Source organism: Apus apus, chromosome 13 (genome assembly GCF_020740795.1).
Source record: "Apus apus isolate bApuApu2 chromosome 13, bApuApu2.pri.cur, whole genome shotgun sequence".
Lineage (NCBI taxonomy): Eukaryota > Metazoa > Chordata > Aves > Apodiformes > Apodidae > Apus > Apus apus.
This window is the reverse complement of record NC_067294.1, coordinates 2964030-2984456: the sequence shown is the minus strand read 5'-3', so window position 1 is coordinate 2984456 and position 20427 is coordinate 2964030. Positions and strand designations below refer to the sequence as shown.

General features: G+C 44.5%; 2 protein-coding genes and 1 long non-coding RNA gene across 4 annotated transcripts; 1 reads left to right on the top strand and 2 right to left on the bottom strand.

The window, feature by feature from the left end:
* Positions 1-185: 185 nt before the first annotated feature.
* TXNDC15 (thioredoxin domain containing 15) lies at positions 186-4282 on the bottom strand. The gene is made up of 5 exons (XM_051631117.1): positions 4181-4282; positions 3632-4056; positions 2928-3091; positions 2603-2733; positions 186-1830 (listed from the first exon to the last, which is right to left on the bottom strand). The coding sequence occupies exons 1-5, from the start codon at positions 4239-4241 to the stop codon at positions 1634-1636; spliced, it is 978 nt and encodes a 325-aa protein (XP_051487077.1). The 5' UTR covers positions 4242-4282; the 3' UTR covers positions 186-1633.
* Positions 4283-4368: 86 nt separating this feature from the next.
* LOC127390064 (uncharacterized) lies at positions 4369-16106 on the top strand. Its single transcript, XR_007890799.1, has 3 exons — positions 4369-4761; positions 6874-6974; positions 14777-16106. It is a non-coding gene; the product is annotated as an uncharacterized LOC127390064 (long non-coding RNA).
* C13H5orf24 (chromosome 13 C5orf24 homolog) lies at positions 7775-20386 on the bottom strand. 2 transcript variants are annotated; one of them, XM_051631219.1, is made up of 3 exons: positions 20237-20386; positions 12006-12435; positions 7775-10177 (listed from the first exon to the last, which is right to left on the bottom strand). In XM_051631219.1, the coding sequence occupies exons 2-3, from the start codon at positions 12430-12432 to the stop codon at positions 10137-10139; spliced, it is 468 nt and encodes a 155-aa protein (XP_051487179.1). In that variant the 5' UTR covers positions 12433-12435; positions 20237-20386; the 3' UTR covers positions 7775-10136. The 2 variants fall into 2 exon arrangements, with proteins under 2 accessions (XP_051487179.1, XP_051487178.1); XM_051631218.1 differs by having other exon boundaries at positions 7775-12435.
* Positions 20387-20427: the final 41 nt, after the last annotated feature.

Genomic DNA, 20427 nt, shown 5'->3' with positions numbered 1-20427 from the left:
GGGGAGGCTTCTCGCCACGTCCCAGCCAGGACACGTCCTGTTCCGGGCCGCGGGGCTGCGCTGAAACCGAGAGGAGAGCGGGGGAGGCACCGTCTGTGAAGACGCGGCTGTTGGAGGGAGGTCATCTCTGGGGAGCATCCAGCCCTGGGCCTCGCAGAGCAACCAGGCAGCAGGGACAAGAGCAATTTCCTGCTCAAAAATCGTCAGTCTTTATTAATAAAAAGCACCTCCTGGTTTCATCTTCAGTCACACTGAAGTCTGAGCAGTGCAGTTTCCTTGTAAGACACAGAAATACAGGACCTCGGCATTCCAAACTGGAAAGATTTTGCCACCAGAAAAATACATGAAGGGTTATGTTCCAGAGACATGAGCTCTTTGTCAGACAATAAACCTTATGACTGCCTTTCTTAGCTTCATGTGCACTCTGCAGCTTCCTGTCAGGCACCTCTACCACATATAAATTCTATGCCATCAAATCATCCCAAACCACACAATGTACCAGTCCATACCTTATGCAAAGTCTTCCATGCTAGGTATAACTAAAAGACACATCAATTCTTCCTGCAGCCTCAGCTGCAGACTGTGCAGCAGCAAACATGCTAGTAGAAATTTAAATACATCTCAGGATGGGTCTTGCTAATTGAGGTGATCTGTGAAATTCTGTGAAATCTGTACTTCAGAAGCTGTAAGTTTTTAGTCCTGTAAGAAACTGACTTAAGAGTTACACTAAAAACCTGATTTATTTAAAAAAGAGTAAAGACAACAAATGCAATTTAATTCTGAAGGAATGTGGTCAATTAGTGGACACACACAAAAATGAGACAAACTTGCTAAGTTATTCTAAATCTTACAAAAAACTGTCACCAAGTCAAAACTCAAAGTGCTCAGAGAGCACCAAAAGCAGCAGCCAAACCCCCAGCACCAGGAGTGGGAAACAGGCACCCTGTGTAACATGCTTTTGAATTGTTGGCAGTGCTGGTCTGCCCACTGCCAGTATTAACATCTTTTCAGCAGGGGGATAATTAATTTGAAGTCCACTATTTTAAAAAGCATTTCTCTCTTCATAGTTCATTTTACTGACAAACAAGTGAAGACCATCACCATTCAGCAGCCTGTCCCTTTGAAGTTCTCTCACAGTCTGTGTGGGCTGACACATCCCAGTTCTGTTTCCCACATCATCCACGTCAAAGCTCTGGATCAAACATCTGCAGGATCTGTAGAAGATCCCCAGATCCCACCAGGGAGGCAGCAGCTCTGCTCCTGGGCCATGCAGTGCCACGCACACAGGCCAGTGTGCTATACAAATCTTCATCTGTGAAGCTCAGAGACCTCTTCAGGAGAGCCAGGTAGAACTGAATCACATATTTACATTCAAGCCCAAGAAAATAAGCCAGTCTGAGCAGCTTCATAAATACTTTTTTTAGTTCATGCTTTTTCACATTTGTTTACTTACCCCATGAATTGCCACACATTTGCTTTTTACCCATTCAGTAGGTGGTAAATAAAGCAGATTTTTAGCCAAGGTTATGAATTACAGCCGAAAAATTGAACAGTTCGTTCTTCTGCTCTAGTCCACGCAAACACCCACTTCACCAACAAGCAGGAAATTCTGTCCCTATTCCAGCACTTCAGATTATTCCTGGTGCTCGTGCTCCTGTCCCGGGATCAGCCACCGGATGCTCTCCGTGCGAACGGTGCCGTACAGGACAAAACTAGCCAGGAAGAGCAAGGAGAAGAGGAGCAGCCAGTCGACACCTTTGGTCAGGACACTGGGCAGGGGCCCTTCCCAGTCTGCCTCTGTCACAGCCACGTCGCTTTTAGCCTCTATCCCTGAGTGAGAAAGCACCTGATCAACACCAGCAAGAACCATCAAACACAGAGAAGTTGGGTCTGCCTGGGGCTTTGTTCCCGTTCTCAGCCTGAGGCTGGTTTTGGCAGGATGGTGCTTGTGTGTTAACATGTATCTAGCACACAGCTTACTTACAGCCAATTGATTTTGATGTGTATTTTCGTAACAGGAGAAGGTTGGTTCAGTCCTTCCACTGCACAGTTTGTGTGGGGCTTTTTTGTGGAGATCTTTTTTGTGTTGAGTATTTCTGCTTTATTAGCAAATGTAACAATTTCAGGGCTTTAATGAAGGCCCTTGGAGGCCTCTATCAACATAGAATCACAGCCTGGTTTGGGTTGGAAGGGACCTTAAAGATCATCTAGATCCAACCCCCCTGCATGGGCAGGGACACCTCCCACCAGCCCAGGTTGCTCCAAGCCCCATCCAACCTGCCCTTCAACACTGCCAGGGATGGGGCAGCCACAGCTTCTCTGGGCAACCGGTCCCAGTGTCTCACCACCCTCACAGTCCACAGTTCTCATTTTGTTTTTCTCTGCAGCAGCACAGAAGGACCTGAGAGCTGGCTGGGGCTCATAACGAGGGAACTGGAAACCTTTTGTGTCCTCTAACAGCAACCAGTTAGATAAACCTCTGCTGGGTTCTCTCAGGGTCTTCATCAAATTAATTTTAATGAACAAAGAGCAGGGAGAGGAAAGCCCAGCTTGGAGCTGAAAGCTGTGCTTCCTACTGACACATCAGGACTGATTTACGTACCTGTTTGATTAAAAATGAAGTCTTTCAGTGTTTCCAGTGTTCTGTCTGTATGGTTAAATCTAGCCATAGGTTTAGCACCTTGGAAAAGGAGGATATTTGGTACAGCCACAGTTCCAAATCTAGTCGATAAACTGGTGGACATAAAGCAAATACAAAGCATGAAGGAAAAGAAATCCACTAGAGGAAGAAACAAAGAGTCACCAGACAGGAGGTGCCAGTTTGACTACACTGTCACTTGAGAAGAAAAAAAATCACTCCTGTTTTAAAAGCATAAGGCTTGCTAAGGGAAATAAAGCAATGCTAGAGCACAGGAAGTGTGAGTCACCTGCTGTGCTGGGATGCATCCAGGGCCAGGAAGCGAAGAGCTGGGAATGCTCGAGGTAAAGAATTGAAATGAGGTGCCAGACTGGCAGAGAAGCGGCACCAGGGCGTGTAGAACAGGACTAAGGTGCAGTCACTGCTGTTGGGGTTCAGGAACTCCATCAGGTCCTTGGAGAAAGCAGAACAAACCCAAACCCAGACCATTACATCTTTAACGGAATTGAATTCTACACAGAAATGCCTCGTTCAGCAACCAGTTTGATACTGGGCAATATTTCTCAAGCAGCTAGCTGTTTAACCTTTTGAAAACAGATAGAGGACTGCATGTAACCTTTTCTTTTAAAAGCTTAGTACTTAAAAATATGCATACATAAGCACTACAAGAAATAAGCTAGAAATAGGCACTGGCAGCAAGTGCCATCAACAGCTTCAGAGGCAGCAGCACCAGAGCTGACAGTGCACTCAGGCACACAGCTGAAAGACACGGGCACATGGACTGAGCTGTACATCTGGTTTGTTCTGCTCAGAATAACACAAAAAGCCACCTTGCCCAGACATGTCCTCGTTTCAATAGCACAGAGGAAGTTACACGAGGAAATTCACTAACATCAGACACTAGGAAACACGCACGCGGTGCTGAGCAGGCACCTCCCACCATCCTCCTGCGTTCAGAGTAACACCCAGCAGGGAACGGGGAGCTCCGCTTACCTGGGACACGTTCAGGATGTGCAGCGTGAAGCGGTCTATGCCGGTGGTGTTTCTCTCCTCGCAGTTCACTTTAGGAGCTTTGGCGCTGTCGGTGCCGTTCGGCTCCTCGACGGGCGCGGGCAGCACCGTCCCCAGCCCGGGCTGTTGCCGGCCCTGCCCGAGGGAAGCCGCGGGGCCGCTCCCGGCGCCGCAACCATCGCCCCCGGCCTCCGCGTCGCAAGCCTCCGTGGTGAGCGCGGACGCCCGGCTGTCCCTCTCCTCCCCCGGCACCACCGAGAGCAGCACGGCCTGCTCGGCGGCGGGCCCGCTGCCCAGCATGGCGTCGGCCATCTCCGCCGTCCGGTACCGCACCGGCTCGCCGCCCTGCGCGGAGCCGCCCCCAGGGGAGGGTGGCTGCCCGCCGGCACCCGGCTCCGGCGCGGCCCCTGCGCGGGGAGGGACAGGTCAGCCAGCCCCGCGCTGCCACCGCGCCCCGCCCGCCCCGGGGAGGCCCCGCACAGCCCGCCCAAGCCCTAGAGCCCGCCGCGGCTAATCAGCGCCGGCACTCACCGGCCTCCTCTGCAGGGAGGGTCCGACCGAACCAGAGCAGCGCCAGCAGCAGCCGCCACATCCCGCACGGCCCCGGCCGCGTCGCCCCGGACAACGGCTACTTCCGCCGCAGCTCTGACCGGCTTCCGCTTCCGGCGCGCCACCGCCGCGCGTGCGCAGCGCCGCGAGGGCCCTGCCGCCATCTGGGCCGGGCCGGGCGGCGGGGCCGGGCCGCGGGCTCCGGAGGATCTTCAGGTGACGGGCAGAAACCTGCCAAGGTGCAGGGCGGCAGCGTGGGGCTCAGCCGCGGTGCCTGCCGGCACTGACACACAGATCGGTTCGGGTTTAAGGCAGTTTCTTTTCTCGCCAGCCGCGGCGAACGCCCCGCGCGGGGCGGGGAGCGCCTGGAGCTCGGGTGGGGAATTCTTGTGAGGAGGGAAGGGCCACCGGGGGGGAGATGTGACGATTGGCGGGACGAGCCTGGAATTCACCGCGAGCCACGTTCTGTTCCCGCTGCCTCGCCAAGGGACTTGCTTCCTTCCCAGGTCGGGACGGGTTTGCACGTGGAAACCAGGCTTTATATAAACTGCAGCCAGGCTGAGGTAAGGCACATCTTTTAAAGCAAAAAAGATGAGCTTCTGTCCATCAGTGAATCAACCACCACCCCAAAGCTGAAAGGCAAGATAAACCCTCTGGTATTTCTTTTCAGGAAATAGGATAATGTTCCTCCTGTCACAGAATTAGTTCTTACTTTCAGTTTAAGCTTCAGCAGCGTTTGGGGCATTTTGAAAATGAACACAGTACTTCAAGTGCTGATACCTGCTTTTTTAACGTGTGCCTTCCAACTGCCAGCACCCCCCACTGAGATTTTCCCAAAACTGCTCACAAAAAGTGAGAATCATGAACTGTCAGCATATGAACCATATACACACACTGGGAAAGAAGCAAGAAAACCACTGTACATGTATATAAATCAAGATGGGTATCCCCTTTATTACAGAAAGGGGATTTTTGTCTGTGTTTTTACTCTGGGACACTTCTCCAATTCCAGCCTTTCTCACACCACACATTTTCTTGCTTGGCAATTTTTTCTTCCAAAGTCCAATTTACATTAATATTGAGGACATGAAAAAAGTCTGCAAATACAAAACATGATGTTTGCACATAGAGAGACAATAGTTAATTAGACCAGGTGATACAGACCAAGTGAGCTTGAAAGCAAAAGAAAAACATAAGGAATCCAAGCTGGTGCAGACAAGTCAGAAAAAAGCTGCCACATTCTCAGTTGTCCTTATCTCCGAGTTTGAACAAAGCAGAACTTTCCACTTGAACAGAGTTTTCCCTCTGGTCAAGCCCTGCATATGGTCTCCTGTCACAGCCCTGGATGGTGTCAGATCCCAAACACAGGTCATGATCCTCCAAAACCTTTAAAATACCAGGTAACAGCTTTCTGGCAGTTAACTCCCACCTGAGACACTCCTGTGGATTTCATCCTAACAAAATACCCTCCTGCCTTAACACAAATCAAGAGGTTTGTGCAAAACTGCATTGTTTTTTTATGGTGACTATAAATAATCTATTAAAGGCACACAAATGAACTCCCAAGAATGATAAATAGGCTTTATCACACACTAACCCACTGCTTGTATATCACAGAGAAGGCCTGTTCCTTTTCCCTGCCAGTTTTGTTGCAAAGCTATTTTCAGTGGCTTACATTTTTTCCTGATTTTTAATGCCAAATGTCTTGTTTTTAGGAAACAGTATAATAAAACTGAGAGACAAGCAGGTATTTCTTTGCCATACTTTCACCCATGGGAAGGAGGAGACCTTGCCATGCCCAGGCCATGCTGGGAACCCAGAACCCATCAGCTTTTGGGCTGCCAGGGCTGTATGGTCAGGCCACACCTCTCTTGAATGTTAAACAATAGACAGAGAACCTGGATAAAAATAGCCTGAGATGGAAGACAGCATGTCAGTCCTTTGCTTGTAGACATTAAATGATTGTCAAAAACAATCTTCATTTGTCTTGGTCCAAAAAGGCACTCTGTTGAGCCAGTATACTTTATGGGTACAATGTAACAAATTCATACTAATTATTTGTGCTACCAGAAGTGCCAATCCAGCCCCAAAGCAAGCCTCATCACACAAATTATTACAGGGTAAAAGTTTTAAAGGCTCTTTTAAGATGTCCAGCTTGCACAGCTGACACCCCAACACTGCTCATCTGGCAGCCTGAATAAATCATGGGCTGGTGCTGTCAGCAGGAGCTGGCCCTGCCTCCCACACTAGCTCCCTGCCAAGGGAACAGGCTGCACTGCAACTTTCATCCTTCAGTTTGTTGCATAGCAGAGAACCCAGCAGCCAGGGAGGCTGCCAAGCAACTCCCAGCACAGCTGAAAAGCCTGTATTCTTCTACAATACAACTGATGCCTGACATAACATCTAATACTCCAGGTTCCATTCCAACAGAGAAAATAATCCATTTTGCTCAAAAAATGACATCCAGGAACTGATTTTTAGACAGGGATGTAGCAGAGTGTAGTCAAACTGTTCTCAACCCATCGAGTCACCTTGAAAAGCAGATGTTTAGAATGACCAGCCTGGCCAACAAACAAACCCAAATAAACAAAAAGAAGGCACCAGATGTCTTTTTCAGGTAAAAGCAACTTAAAATGTCAGATGCAGTTGTTTTGCACTTTAAAACGTTTCCGCAGGAAATGTATCCAGGGCCTTTGGAAGTACGTGGAAGAGCAAACAGAGGGTGCTGGAGAGCATGGGGAGGACACAGACCCAGCAGTCCTGGCTGCAGCTTCTGGTAGGTGGGACTGCCTGTCTTCACCTAGACTTACTGAAACACTTGAGGGGACAAAAAAACAAACCAGAGGGACTTGGTGCTGTGCAGAGCACGTCTTGCCAACAAAGATACACTGGAATATTACTAGAATACAGGGATAAATACATCTTACCACAGAATAATGACCACCATTCCATGAAAAGTTAAGGATACTCTCAAATTTATTTCCATGTGCAACAGAGGGAAAGTTAGCTTACTATCTATGCATACATAGATGTAACTCCTCTCCCCTCTTCTAATATTCCAGTGAAAAGAACAATTAAGTTACTGTGGCAGCATTTTCAATTGATTAAAAATAAGCAACATTCCTCTGATACCTGGCAATTCATACAGGCTTTTTGCCTTAATTTAGATATACAGGACTTCCTGGTAACAAGTGTTGCAATTCAGAAAGCAAAGCTTACTGAAAGGGGGGGCTGCTTGCTTCAATTTGAAAACCACACAGCACAGCAACCTCCCAGCTCTCACAAACCCTGTGTGCCCTGGGAAGTCCTCCCAGGCATGAACACACTCTACTGCAGTCATATTCCATTACACTCCAGGGAGGCAAGGTGGGATTTTAGGTGAGATCTGTACACGGGTTCCAAAACATTTCAGTGTCACTTCCTGTCACTGAACTGTGACTTGAGAGGTCAGGAGAACAAACAGCATTTCCATTTACAAGAGAGAAGGGCTAGGGGTATTTGTCTGGTAACACTGTCAACAGGCACCTTCAGCCACGACCTAAAAGACATTAAAAAAAGCCTGGAGCAAAAAAATGATAGGTTTTAAAGTATTAACTTTATTAATAAATATACATCCATATGATGATGTAAATACAGATCATGAACACTACTCCATTCCCATACACATAATTGCACACGAGTAGCTCAAGTTCATGGACATAAAAACATACACAGTATCTAATCAGGCTTTTTACAGCAGAAGGTGGGGTGCCGATACTAGTTATTGAACAGATTACTGTTTACCCCAAAGTAAACCTGTGGAAGAGAAATGATGAAAGATTAAAATATCAGAAAGTGGTTCAAGTTTAAGAATACAGATTTTTCTATTTGAAAAAAAAAAACAAAACACAAGAAAGCTCTAGTCTCTACTAAAGTCATAAATATATTTAAGCAGTGTTAAAATATATGCATTAAAATAGAGAAGAATAAACTTTTGTGGTCAGAAATTAAGTCTGCAGTTTAAAGTATTTATGATTGTTACCAACTGTTTTAACTGTCAACTCTAAGGATAGCATGAAACATCATTACACAAATAACAAAGAACAGCAGAGTCACAGCTAATGAAACCATCAGACAAATGACTTCACATTGCTCTGCCTTTTAAAGCTCTCCAAAAACGGGGAAGGGAGTTAGATTCTCATCTGAATTACTCTGTGTACTGTAGTTCCAAGTGATTCTTTTCACAGACACATCACTTTTCACTGACAAGGCTTGGTTTTGTCCTGCCCGAACTCTTACCATCTTTCAGACAAAATGAAAATATATTAATTCAGAACAAAGATCTTTAATGGCTCTTGATGCATACTTATTTTAATTAGTTTAAGCTAAATCCGAGATACAAAGAACATTGCTCTAATGACAAAGCTAACTGCTGATTTTAAAAATACTATATTTGATATCAGTTAGCCACTTCTGATGGTATTTCATTTTTTTTCTGCCCAAAATATGGTGCAAGCATCTTGGATATGTCCAGTGCAAGACTTTATAGTAGCGAAATTATTTGGTTTTAAAAGTTTAAGTAAATGTAATCAGAAACTGACTAGTAGTTACTATATGTATACTAAACAGTGAACTTGTATAGCATCATTAAGGAATAATAGCAAGCTAATACATTTCATTTATGTATAAATAAGACGTTTGATAATTAAAATTTGATAATTAAAAGAAATTATAAAAAAACAAACTTGACATGTAGATCTTCTGAACAGTGTTAACACACAACAGTGATCCTAGCTTATGAATAGCTGAATTAGGATATATAATATAAAATAAGCAAGTTACCTTACAAGTAATGTTTTCCTACTATGGGGGGAAAAGGCCAGTTTTCCCATGGGTGCTAGTGAAGTTTAGGCATTAACATGCTGTTGCAGTGTTTGTCATGGGAAGAAAAGTGTTGAAAAAAGCACAATGTATTCTGCAGATTATACCTAGGAAAAGCAGAAGTATTTGGAAGTTCCATTTCTAGTTCACTTTGAATCTCTGAACTTCTTTTTTCTATCCCTTACTGCATGGCACCAGCAAGCTTGATTCAGATCTAAAAGAAACCAGAATTTGGAATGCCTTGCAGTGCACTTATGGTCTTCTTAAATGTAGAGTGCCAAGCAGCCCATTACAGACTCCCTAAACACTTCTCTACTTTATGCTCATCATTTCACAATTTGACAAGTTAATTGTTGGGTTTTTTTTCCTGGGATTATATTCCATCTGATATAATTCATAAACACTGTAATGAACAGGAATTGCTTAGATGATTTAATTATTTCATCACCATACTCGAATACAAAATTAATTCTACTAGCAGAACAGCAATACATCTGCATTATCTCCTGACACACAGCACAGCACCGTTGAGTAGATGCACAAGTGAGAACAGAACAGGAGCAACCGGGATAAACAGGAGGAGGTAAGAAGTGGAGTTTCTCCAAGGTACAGTGGTGACATGCAACAGGATCCTTGCCAGCGAGGTGTGACACTCCTGTGGTTACTACATTCAGCTGAAGAGGACTGCTTTCCCAGCTGAGTTCAGAAAGAACTTAAAGCAGTCTTGTGTTGAAAAATCATCTGATTAAAAACAGCCAATACAACACAGATCCTGAGGGTGAATTAACTCACGTTAGCATTTTGCATGTGTCAGAAGTTACATCGTTCTGAGAAAGATTGCTAAACTTCAGACTTGCGAGTTTGTTGAGGAACAGAACGTGTAACTGGACTTCATAGCTTCAGCATGAAGAAACTAGTTTTTAGTAGCAGTTTAGCTGCCATTAGTTCATCTAGCGACTAAGGAGCCATCCAGACCAGTTGAGGTTCATTGTCTTAGTTGCCAGTGCATACACAGTTCCCCCAAACCAATTCAACACACCTATTGTAAAGTACAGCATAAAGTCCAGCTCAATATGTGTTAGGCATCACTGGAACACCTGAAGGCTTGCTGCTTTTTTCCTGATAAAAAAGGTATGAAACATGACATCTGTTTCTTAAGTTGTCATCACTGAAATCAAGAGTTCTCATCTAAATGACAGCAGGCCAGAACAGCATTTATGTTAACAAAAATTATCAGCATCATTACTCATTCAGCATAAGCTCAATTTACCCAAATTTTTCTGCTACCCCAAATCTGCAAACTTGATATTCTCCAACCCCCCAGATATTTGAAGCTACTAATTTACCATGTCATAGGATAGGTGAAACAACTTTAAAAAAGCACTTTAATTCCAGTAAAATAAATTTAGGACAAATATGCAACATTCAGGACTGATGTGTTTTAAGTCTAGATTCAACTATTTTACACACACACACACACACACACACACACACTCTCTCACACTTAAAAAAGCCCCTAAAGACACCTAGTTGAAAAAATGGAGCTTTTCTTTTGGAAGCAGGGAAGGTTTTAGTTTGAGTCAAGAAAGGTATTTATAGTTAATTTTCATATTTTTTTCAGCTTGCATGCATAGATGAATTACTTTCTATCTGGGGTGTAGCAGTGCAGTAAACTGCATCCTGTTTGCATCAGCTATACAGTTTGCTTTCACAAAACATGACACTGGTGTCCTTTGGTAGATATAGAAGCTTCCATAACTTAAATATAGTATAAGTGTCAAAATAAGTATTTCCAGGAGTATCTGGCAAAACTAAGCCTGAAAACTTGGCAACAGTGTCTAGTTAAAAAGTTTAACTTGTAAACATTATAGATTAATACTTTAAAAGCTATTAAACTGTTGCCATCTAAGCACAGATTTGAAAGGCAAAACCCAGTGTAAATAGCTATTTACAGATTTAAGAACCTAGTGTTTAATATTAACCAAGTGTGTAACTAGAATTAACAGTACTTCTTATAAAATACTTCAAATAATTATTTGTGGTTTGGTGTATATATACTATTAGGCAAATAAAAATTACACAGCAGAATCCTCTACCTGTGTAACTACAAGAACAGCTATCACCTAGAGGCAAATCAGCTCGTATCAGTAAGGCTCTGTGACGCTGTAACGCGCTCTACAAATGCTCAGTTTTAGTATTTTCAAAAATATTTTTGGAGCATTAGTTGAAATTGTCTTACTGCTACAATTCCACGAAAAAAAGCCACCTGAAATCAGCACTTCAGAAAAGGCTGAATTTGTTTGTCTTTTTAAAGTATCTATTCGAAGTCTGTAGAACCTCCCGCCAAAGTGGAAAATGTAGCTGGCTGCTTTCTTGATCAATTTTTCTTATTAAGTAAGAACTCATCTGGCTAAACTCCTTATTGTGGGACAGGCCACATCATGAACCAACAGCTAGCTAATTCTGTCCTCCTTATTTCAATTATTTAATGCATAACCACACAACTAGATTTAGCAGAAACTGAACATAAAACTAGGGACGTGGGCATTACTTAAGTATTGATACCAAGGCATATGCATCACTTCAGACTTTCTTTTAAATCATGATTTAAAAGCAACAAAACCTCCTCTAAACCAGTGTCTTTTCAACATTGGCTTAAAAGTTACTAAACTGCACCCGTAGGCTGTGGCATTGAATAAAAATTAAATCTAGGAATTCAGACTTAGGCAAACACTACAACAAAATGCAAGAAACATGCCAAAATTCAGAGTAAAGCGGATTAGTAAGGGGTTATTAATTCCCTCCTTTCATTCATTAGGCTGTTTCATTTTGCTACTGGTTTCACCAACAGCATGTACTCCTCTGTTATGCACCATAGGATAGGGGAAAGCTGCATTGCCACAAGTATAACTTAGATTTGCAAGCCGTGAGAGAGCTTTAATGCTACCTGGAGGTCTGCCTGGGCTGACTTTGTATCCTGCTGCTTTAGTTGTACCCAAGGGTCTGCCTGGACTTGTCTTAAATCCAGCTGCTTTGGTGGTCCCCAGGGGTCGACCTGTGCTGGTTCGGTACCCTGCTGATTTGGTGGTCCCTGATGGCCTTCCACGTTTACCAGACCGGTTGAGGTTTTTCTTTTTCTTTAGTTCATCTTTTGTCTCTATATTCCTGCCACTCGTGGTCTGCAAGTGCGACTCGGTCAGCGCATCTTGTCTCTGGCACGCGATGGGTTTGTGGGTGACTGCGTGGCTGTATTTGCTTTGCTGTGTGGCATACAAGTCAAACTGGTCAGCAGCTCTCACATTGTCTTCGTTAAGGCAAGAACTCTTGCCAGTCCCACAGAAAGCTGGATTGCCGCTGGCAACGGGGTGCATCATTTTCTACCAAAGATAAGAGAGACAAATATGTATCAATATGTGACAATACTGCAGCATTCCACAAGTGAGAATCTTTCACAAGCTACCTCTGTTGCTTAAAATTAGTCCAAACTCCTTTGTCTGTATTTAGTAAGCTGTAAATTACTTCTCTAAATTAAAAGTTTTATTAAGCTTTCACTTGAGGCTTTGCATGGTAACCTTCACACATAGTTTAAAATGACAATTTAAACTACATGTAATTCAGATAGGTATAATGAGGGAAGAAGTACGTTAATGAACTCTACAAGAGCATTTCAGCAACCAAGATATACGATATCTGATAACCCAGCACAATTTCAAAACCCTTTTAACTGAATTTCATCTAAATTCTAGCCATTCTAATTGCAAGATTAACCCGGCACCAAGGAAAACACAGCATCACTCTCTTAATTTAGCAGATACAGGCTTCTAAAGATTTTTGTTTGTTTACTTGCAGCAAATTAATAAAACTCTACTAAGTTTTGTCATTTCTTGTCACTATTTATGTGAAGAAAAGAAACTGGCAAGGCATTCAGCAAAGACAATGGTCAATAGTGGGGAAAGCAAGAGGTACAAAATAAACCTATTACAAAATACAAGATGCTAGATTGCAGAAATGCCACTGCTGTCCTTCTTCAAAGGGCAGATACAAATTGCTGGTAATGCCAGCTCCGAGATAAGAAATTTGGGAAAAATAATACGACTTCTGAGAGAGATGTGCATGTTGTCACATATCTCCAAGTATTCCAAAAGACAAACACAGCCCACTGAGGTCAACAATTGTTTTGTATAGCCTGCTCTTTTCCTTAGACAAAACCAACTTGAGCTGTGCTCTGTTCAGAAGTTTAAATTAACTTCCTTGATCAAGGATCACAGCCCTGTCTTCAGGATGGCAGAAGGGTGACTGTCACCTGCAATAATCCCTAAAAAAATTGGTTATGCTTAAATTCATCACATCAGATCCCTGCAGCATAAGTACTGGGGCACAATCACAATAATTAACATTATTACTAGTATTTTAAAACTTTTTTTAGTATTAATGTTTATAAATACTGCATAGATACTGCCTCAGATTTCTTTATAGTGGCAATACTGTAAGAAGCCAGCAAGCCACTCAAGGAGCAACAGGATGACATTTTCACCCACTCAATTACATTGGCTCTACAACTTGAATAAGCTGTAAATACTCAGTTTAAGATGCCAATATTTAGCTATGCTGAAGACATGATTACGGCAATCAATATCTGGCACATCAGAGTATTTCTATGCCCTACAGTCATGCTTAGGACACTAAATATTTCTTCCTGCAGTAAACTTCTCTAGTAGCTAACATCTGGAAGATTTATTGTATTTTCCCTGCAGTAGCTCTGGAATATCACCTACAACAACTCAATTTAAATTTCACCATTGATTACTGAATTTATTTGGCAGTTATGAATGTCTCCTCCCAGCCAGAGAGAAAGCATACAGCAGAGACAGTTTATTTACCCAGGAGTAAATCCCAGTGCCCTGTTCTCCTGAAAACAACGGATACATTCCCTGCTGCAACACCCTGCTCACCTTGGCTCATCAAATGCACATTACAGTGTATGCATTGCTCTTGTGCAAATACACGAATATGGTTGTATGTCAAACAGTGAAATTATTACAGTAATATAGCTTAAATATTAGATGGTTCTAGCAGAGATTATCTGAGTGCTACAATTCTGGGAATGGAGTACAGTGGAACACATGTGAAAACACTGGTTTTGCAGGTGTTGACTAGCAAATATAACAACTTAGATAATTAGCAAGCCTGTGCTCAGCAAAGAACAAAGGAAGTAAGCTACAGGTCAAGAGACTACACAGACTTTTCTGTGCAGCAAGAAAAAGGAAGTTTAAGGTTTTCTACAATCGGCAGTAAAAAATGTTACCTTCCTTTAACCCCACTAGAATAGGTCCCACAGTGTCACAAAAAATACCTGAGATTTTTCCTGATACATAACTGCAAACATAAGTGTTCTGAAAATGTGCTTTTGCTGCTGAGAGAGCAGGGCTGTTCATCTGCTTGTGGATACAGGAGAGGACACCTGGAGTGGTTAGCAGCATTCTTGTCCCAGCACTCACTTATTACTCACAGTAATACTGGCTTCAGCCCCAAAGAGCCACTCAGCCCAACTGCCACAAAGAAGGATCAGTTCAGCTGCCCCATACCCGAGGAACACATCAGACCAGGGAGAAGGCACTGAAGAAAGGGAGGGCCCCTGGTATTCCTCAGGAGACCAGCCATTGCTCAGACTCATTCCTGTGCCACATTCTTACTCTCTGCCTTTTCTCCTCATTACAGCCAGGAGGATTTATCCTACAGACACCATCCATCTTTCCTGGGGAGAACCACTGCAGGTACTCCTGGACAGTGAATATATCCAGCTGTTACTGGCCAACGTTGGAGCTTCATCACCACACGCATGTGCTTTGTGTCCACTGTAATATCCCCAAGAGATCTCAACAAACACTAACTTTAGGTACAAAGCAGGGCTGATGCTATTTACCTTCCAGCTGGCAACAGCCAGTATATCCCTGTAGCTGCTGAAAGAAGAAAGACTACAAATCAGTAACTGTTTAGACTTTCTTACAAGAGGAAGCTTAAAAAAACCCCACAATCTTGGTGGAAGACTGCCAAGAGGATATTTTTTAATGCTTCTTCCTTTTCCCCTCTGCACCATTTTTCCTCAAACCATGAAAATTTCAAGTAGTTGCCAAAGTTCATATTCTGTGTCTTTTTATATAAGACTTTCTGGAAAAAGTTTTAAAAGAAAATCTGTAATCGAGCTTAATTACCCCAAAATGGACGTCTCCAGCATAATTTTACTTCATTCACATTACAGCAGGGAATAAAAAACTGTAGTGAGTCTATCTGTAGAGTGGAAGCAGGTTTCTTGGCAGGGAGATACACAGTATAAATGAGAATTGGTGCAAAATGTAAAGCTCTGCCAATTTAAAAATCACAGTCTAGCTGAACTGTATACCCAAACGCACACAACCTTGTGTGCAAGCATTCTTAAATCAAACTGGCCAGGAAAGTTTCCAGTGAAATAGAATGTATTTGTTTTAAACCTGTAAATAGACATGTAAAAGGTATTTGCAATCATTTCCTTAAATTAGTTTTTAAACTGATTCAGCTGACTGGCCAATGTGTAAACAAACAGTCAAGCTGAGGCACTGCAGTAATGTAATTTAGTCATATTTCAAAAAGCTTTTTTTTACTGGAAAGTGACTGTAGAGGATTTTCTGTATGGAACATTTTCGATCTGGTAGTTTCTATACAAATGCTAGGAAAGGAGGAGACAACTGGACAAACTGGCTTTGGGAAAAGAGAGGCAACATTAGAGCTTCCCATGCAAGGAAGCACAGAAGCTCCACTGCAAAGCTTAGCTGTAAGGGGATTTCTGGACACAGTAACGAGCCCTCCTTTCAAAGTCCAGCTGCACTGCCACTCCCCATAGCACCTAAGAAGTTAACTTGCTTTAACACTAGTGAGGGGAGTGTGAAGTTTTATTTTGCTCAGATGACAGCCAGGCTACTGATTGTCAATACATGATCTATCAGGTGTCATAAATATTTTTGTGTGTGTTTCACCCTCAAGCTTGGTATCATTTGCTTTCTTCTGCTGGGAAATGAAACAGAAACCATATTATAGGCAAGACAGATGCAGCACAAAACCTAAGACATTTAACCTAATTCCAGCAATGTAACAGGTTTTGGACAGCCAGCCAGAGTGCATTCTTGTATCCCTAAATACAGGTTAACACACCACACAGTTCTAGGTTACAACTCATAAGGAATAAGCAATTCCACCCTAAGAAGCAGGCAACTGGGCTGGTCTCACCCTCCCCAGCCTGATTTCTGTAACTACAGCCTGGTTAGCACGAAACAGACCTGACTCAGCAAGTGCTTCTGAATTCTGGTAAAACATGCCTGAGTCAGAGCAAAACTGAACAAAACTGGAAGTACATCTGTACCACAGCTTTTCAAATGCCAAACACCAGGAAACCTAAACTCCTATTGCCAAGAGGGGTGATTCTGCCTTTAATGAGGATTAGTATACAAAACCTACTCATTTTCCTGCCGTTTTCCACAGCCAGCCTTGCAATGATTTCAGCAGCACTGTCACAGCTGCAAGAGGCTGCAGCAGCACATTTTCATCATCACCCAGCCTCACCTACAAGCCAGTACATATAAAGTGTAAGACACAGTACTTAAACACACAAGCAGCTACCAGTATTATTTCTGCACTAGTACTGTGAACGTCACTTCTACCAATTAAAACTGCTGGAGCAGAGCACAGGAGCAGCTCTGTTCAAGATCTCTGCATAAAGCCTGCTCTATACCATGTACGACAGCAGAGGGGCTGCCCTGGGAATACTACAGAGCTCCTTTTCTTTGCAGGGGGGAGCTGCAGCAGCAGCAATATTTTCCCTTTCAAGAATGCAACAGAGATACATCATATTAATTCTTCTCTTCCCTCTTAGGAAAAGGTTTTTCAAATGCCCTTTTTATTGTCAGCTCCTTTTCTACACGTTACCTTTTGCTAAAATAGGGCCTTAACATTTTTTTTTAACCTGTTTGTTTTCAAAATGCCTTACCTTGAGTATTCCCATAAATGTAAATATCTTTAAAATCCTAACTATGAAATCCTATCTGTGGTGCAACATGCCCTGTAACACCTGAACCTACATTTGAAATCTGATCTACTTCTGAAGCTAGATAACTAGTTTCTCCAAAATGTGCTTAGGAAGCAATTTCCACTGCTGCCTGCATAATACAATTTTTCTCATTATTTGACACTCAGTGAAACGTATTAAAAACAGCCAAAATATAAGAAACAATTTATTTACAGGAGTGATTTGCTAGAGCTACTACACGATGACACGGGACTACAAATTGAGAGAACATAATTTTGAAACTAAGTGCAAAAAGATGAAGAAATTAGGAGTTTCCCAAGCAATAAAAGAACTTAGAAGTGCGGCCCTTCCTCCATCACCCCATTTTCTTTCCTGAGGGAAGGGAAGAGTTATTTGGTGCAGAGATTCCACTTTCCCAGCCATGCCAGGTGGGGGGGGGGAGCCTTCCCTCACAAAGGGGCTGCAACTCCTGCTCCTTAACAGAAAGCTGCAAGCTGGGTGCATCTCTGTACCTCCCAGAGTCCAAGTCTTTTGAATCAGACACCCTTAGAGAAACAGTGCTCTCCAAAGTCTAAGTACCAGTTTTGTATCAAAGACAGAGACCAGTGTTGCACTTAGAAAGATGAGATACTGTCAGGCACCAGCTGAGTGTCAAGTACACAGTGAATTTTTAGGGATCATTCAGTATTTGATTGCAAAACCAGGTAAACAAGTAATTGTTCGTCTCCCTAACCTTAAGAAACAAGTCATACCTAAGGGCAGTTTCACTAGATACCAACGTCAGCAGGAACATCAGCTGACTTCTTCCCACCTGAAAATTAGTATCATTTAAGCATGTGATGATGAGAAACAGGACACTTGAAGGAGTTAAGATCGCTTCACAAAAATTAAGGAAGATCATGTCAATGAGCTAATTACCTGTGCAACCCAACTACACTGACACAATTGACAGTTTGTTTTCACAATCAACAGAAACCACTCTGAATGCACATTTTTTTTCTGAAAGGGACCATCTTGGCCTTTCCTCTTCTCCCACATTCCTGCTTCTTGTGCCAACATTAACTGTTGTGGAAGAGAAGGACAAACCAACACCAGGGATATCACCCAGGTGAAAAGTAATCCCACAAGAAAGAAAAAGCAACAGCTGGCTGCCACTGAGGCAGGAGAAGAACTGAAACACACCTTTCCATTAGAAACACAGAGTGCCTGAGCTCCCAGGTCAGCCTAAGCCACATTACCTACTGGCTGCCACTGCTCCACTGCCCCTTGGTTCAAGTTACTTAAAAAACTGTTAAAAAACATCTCAGAAAAGATTACTTTGACAATGTACTCAGAACACCTGAATGAAGAGTATGACAAGTCCCACACACAGCACAGGGAATGGAGGTTGGGAAAAACCCCCACAGCTGGGGATGGGGCAGCACAGAATCAAGGCTGCCATCCGGCCAGATAGACTGGCTTCGAAGACAGGGTATGGTTGTGAAACTGCTCCCTGATTATTCTGTGGTTCTGTAATTGCCAAACTTCAAGGCAATCCAAATATGCATATGAATGACAGAGCAGGTAGAGGTAGATCTTTATAAAGAAAGGATTATTAGCCTTTGTGAAATTGTCCATTCACCTCGAGGAGCTACTCCCAGGTAAACAGGAGCAGACCTCACCATAGCCTAGAACAAGGGCTTTGAGGAGCTGGAGATGCTTATTCATCTTCGTGGGTGTTCTCGCCCACCCGCTCCTCTCCCCAGGGAACAGACCTTGCCATGGTCTAGAACAATAGCTCGGAGAGGTAAGAGGTGTGCATTCATCTCACTGGGTGTTCTCACCTACCCCCTCCTCTTCCCCTGTCCTCCTCCCACAAAATAATTGTGAAGCTTAAGAGATGGATCAAATGCCTCCTTCCTGACGTGCATTCCCACAGTGTTTCTCTGCAATCCAGCAAGTGCCAGACGCCTGTCAGCAGACCCAAACAGTCACTGCACTCAGCTTCTGCGAGACTGCAGAAAGACAAAGTCCACTTGTTGAATCTGCTCAACAATGGCCAGTGGGCAAACACGCAGGGCTTTTTTGGTTTAAGGTTGCATCTAAAACCCGAAGGATACAGACAAAAAAAGGTAAGTTGTAAGAAAAACTGTGGCATCTGATGACCAAAATAGAAATAACCTAACTTGAGAAATGTATTAATTGAGTGTTCCTCCTACTCTTTCATTTCACAAAAATAAAAACCACATGGATCAAAATAACTGTTACTTTGTTTGGAGAGGTATCCAGAGAGAAATGCATGCAAATTAAAGGTGCAACGACTCACTAATTAACTCCTCCAGAAGGACTATGCACAAATAAGGATGTACTAAATTAACTGTAACTACCCGCAAGAAGATACACCATTCACATGGGTGACAGCAGAAGGCAGAGAGGCACAGAAAGAACGGATCAGAGGCCACCCAGACACCGGGAGTGCAGGTGAAGGAAGGAGGGCACTAGAAGGAAATACACGTATGGACAGCATGCACGCATGGAAGATTCTACAGGCCAGGGCATACCCCAGGGGTAAAAAGCACTGCATATACGCTGTCCTCACGCACAAAAGCCGCGGTTGCTGAGGGGAATTAATAATTCCTGAGCACGGCAGAGCGGCCAGGCTGGGGAGCAGCACCTGAAGAGGCCAAGGCCCAGCTGAGGGGACAAAGGGGTGCGCGGGTCCCTCCTGCCCGGCCCGCCGCGGGCACGGCGCCGGGGGCTGGCCCCGCGTGTCACCTGTCTCGCGTGGGTGAAAGACACAAGACACGGCCCAAAACCGCTCCCCGGCCCAGGGTGCGGCCTGCACCCCCCGGCCCGGGCTCCGGCCCAGCGCGCTGCCAGCCCGGCGGGCCGGGGCGATGGCGCAGCTGCTCTCCCGCGGGCCCGCAGGGCCGGGCCCCCGCACCCGGCACCGGCGCGCGGGCGGGGCCCCCTGTCAGGAGACCGGGGGATCCCCCTCAGCGACCGGCGGGGGAAGAAGGGAAGGGAAGAAGGAAGGGCACGAAGCGGCTCCGCTCCCCTCCCCCGCCGGCCGCGTCTCCATCTTGCCCACCCGCCGCCTCCCACCGCGAGGAGAAGGGGCCGCCAGCCCGGCCCGCACCTACCTGAGGGGAGCGGGGCGGCCTGCGGGGCGGCGGGCACGCGGCAGGAGGAGCGGCCGCCTCCCGCACAGCGCGCCGGGCAGACGCGCCGGGCAGTGCAGGGAGCGGCGCTGCGGCGGGCGCGGGCGGCAGGGAGGGCGGCAGGCAGGGAGGGCGGGGCGCGCTCCCGAGCGGGGCCGCGCCGCGGGGGCGAG

Bases quoted from the DNA above. Each gene is read 5' to 3' on its own strand.
- TXNDC15 (XM_051631117.1), bottom strand. From the start codon at position 4,241: ATGTGGCGGCTGCTGCTGGCGCTGCTCTGGTTCGGTCGGACCCTCCCT. The intron at 4,057-4,180 runs GTGAGTGCCGGC...CTCCCCGCGCAG, and splicing joins CCTCCCTGCAGAGGAGGCCG to GGGCCGCGCCGGAGCCGGGT. The intron at 1,831-2,602 runs GTACGTAAATCA...TTTCTCACTCAG, and splicing joins CTTCATTTTTAATCAAACAG to GGATAGAGGCTAAAAGCGAC.
- C13H5orf24 (XM_051631218.1), bottom strand. From the start codon at position 12,432: ATGATGCACCCCGTTGCCAGCGGCAATCCAGCTTTCTGTGGGACTGGC.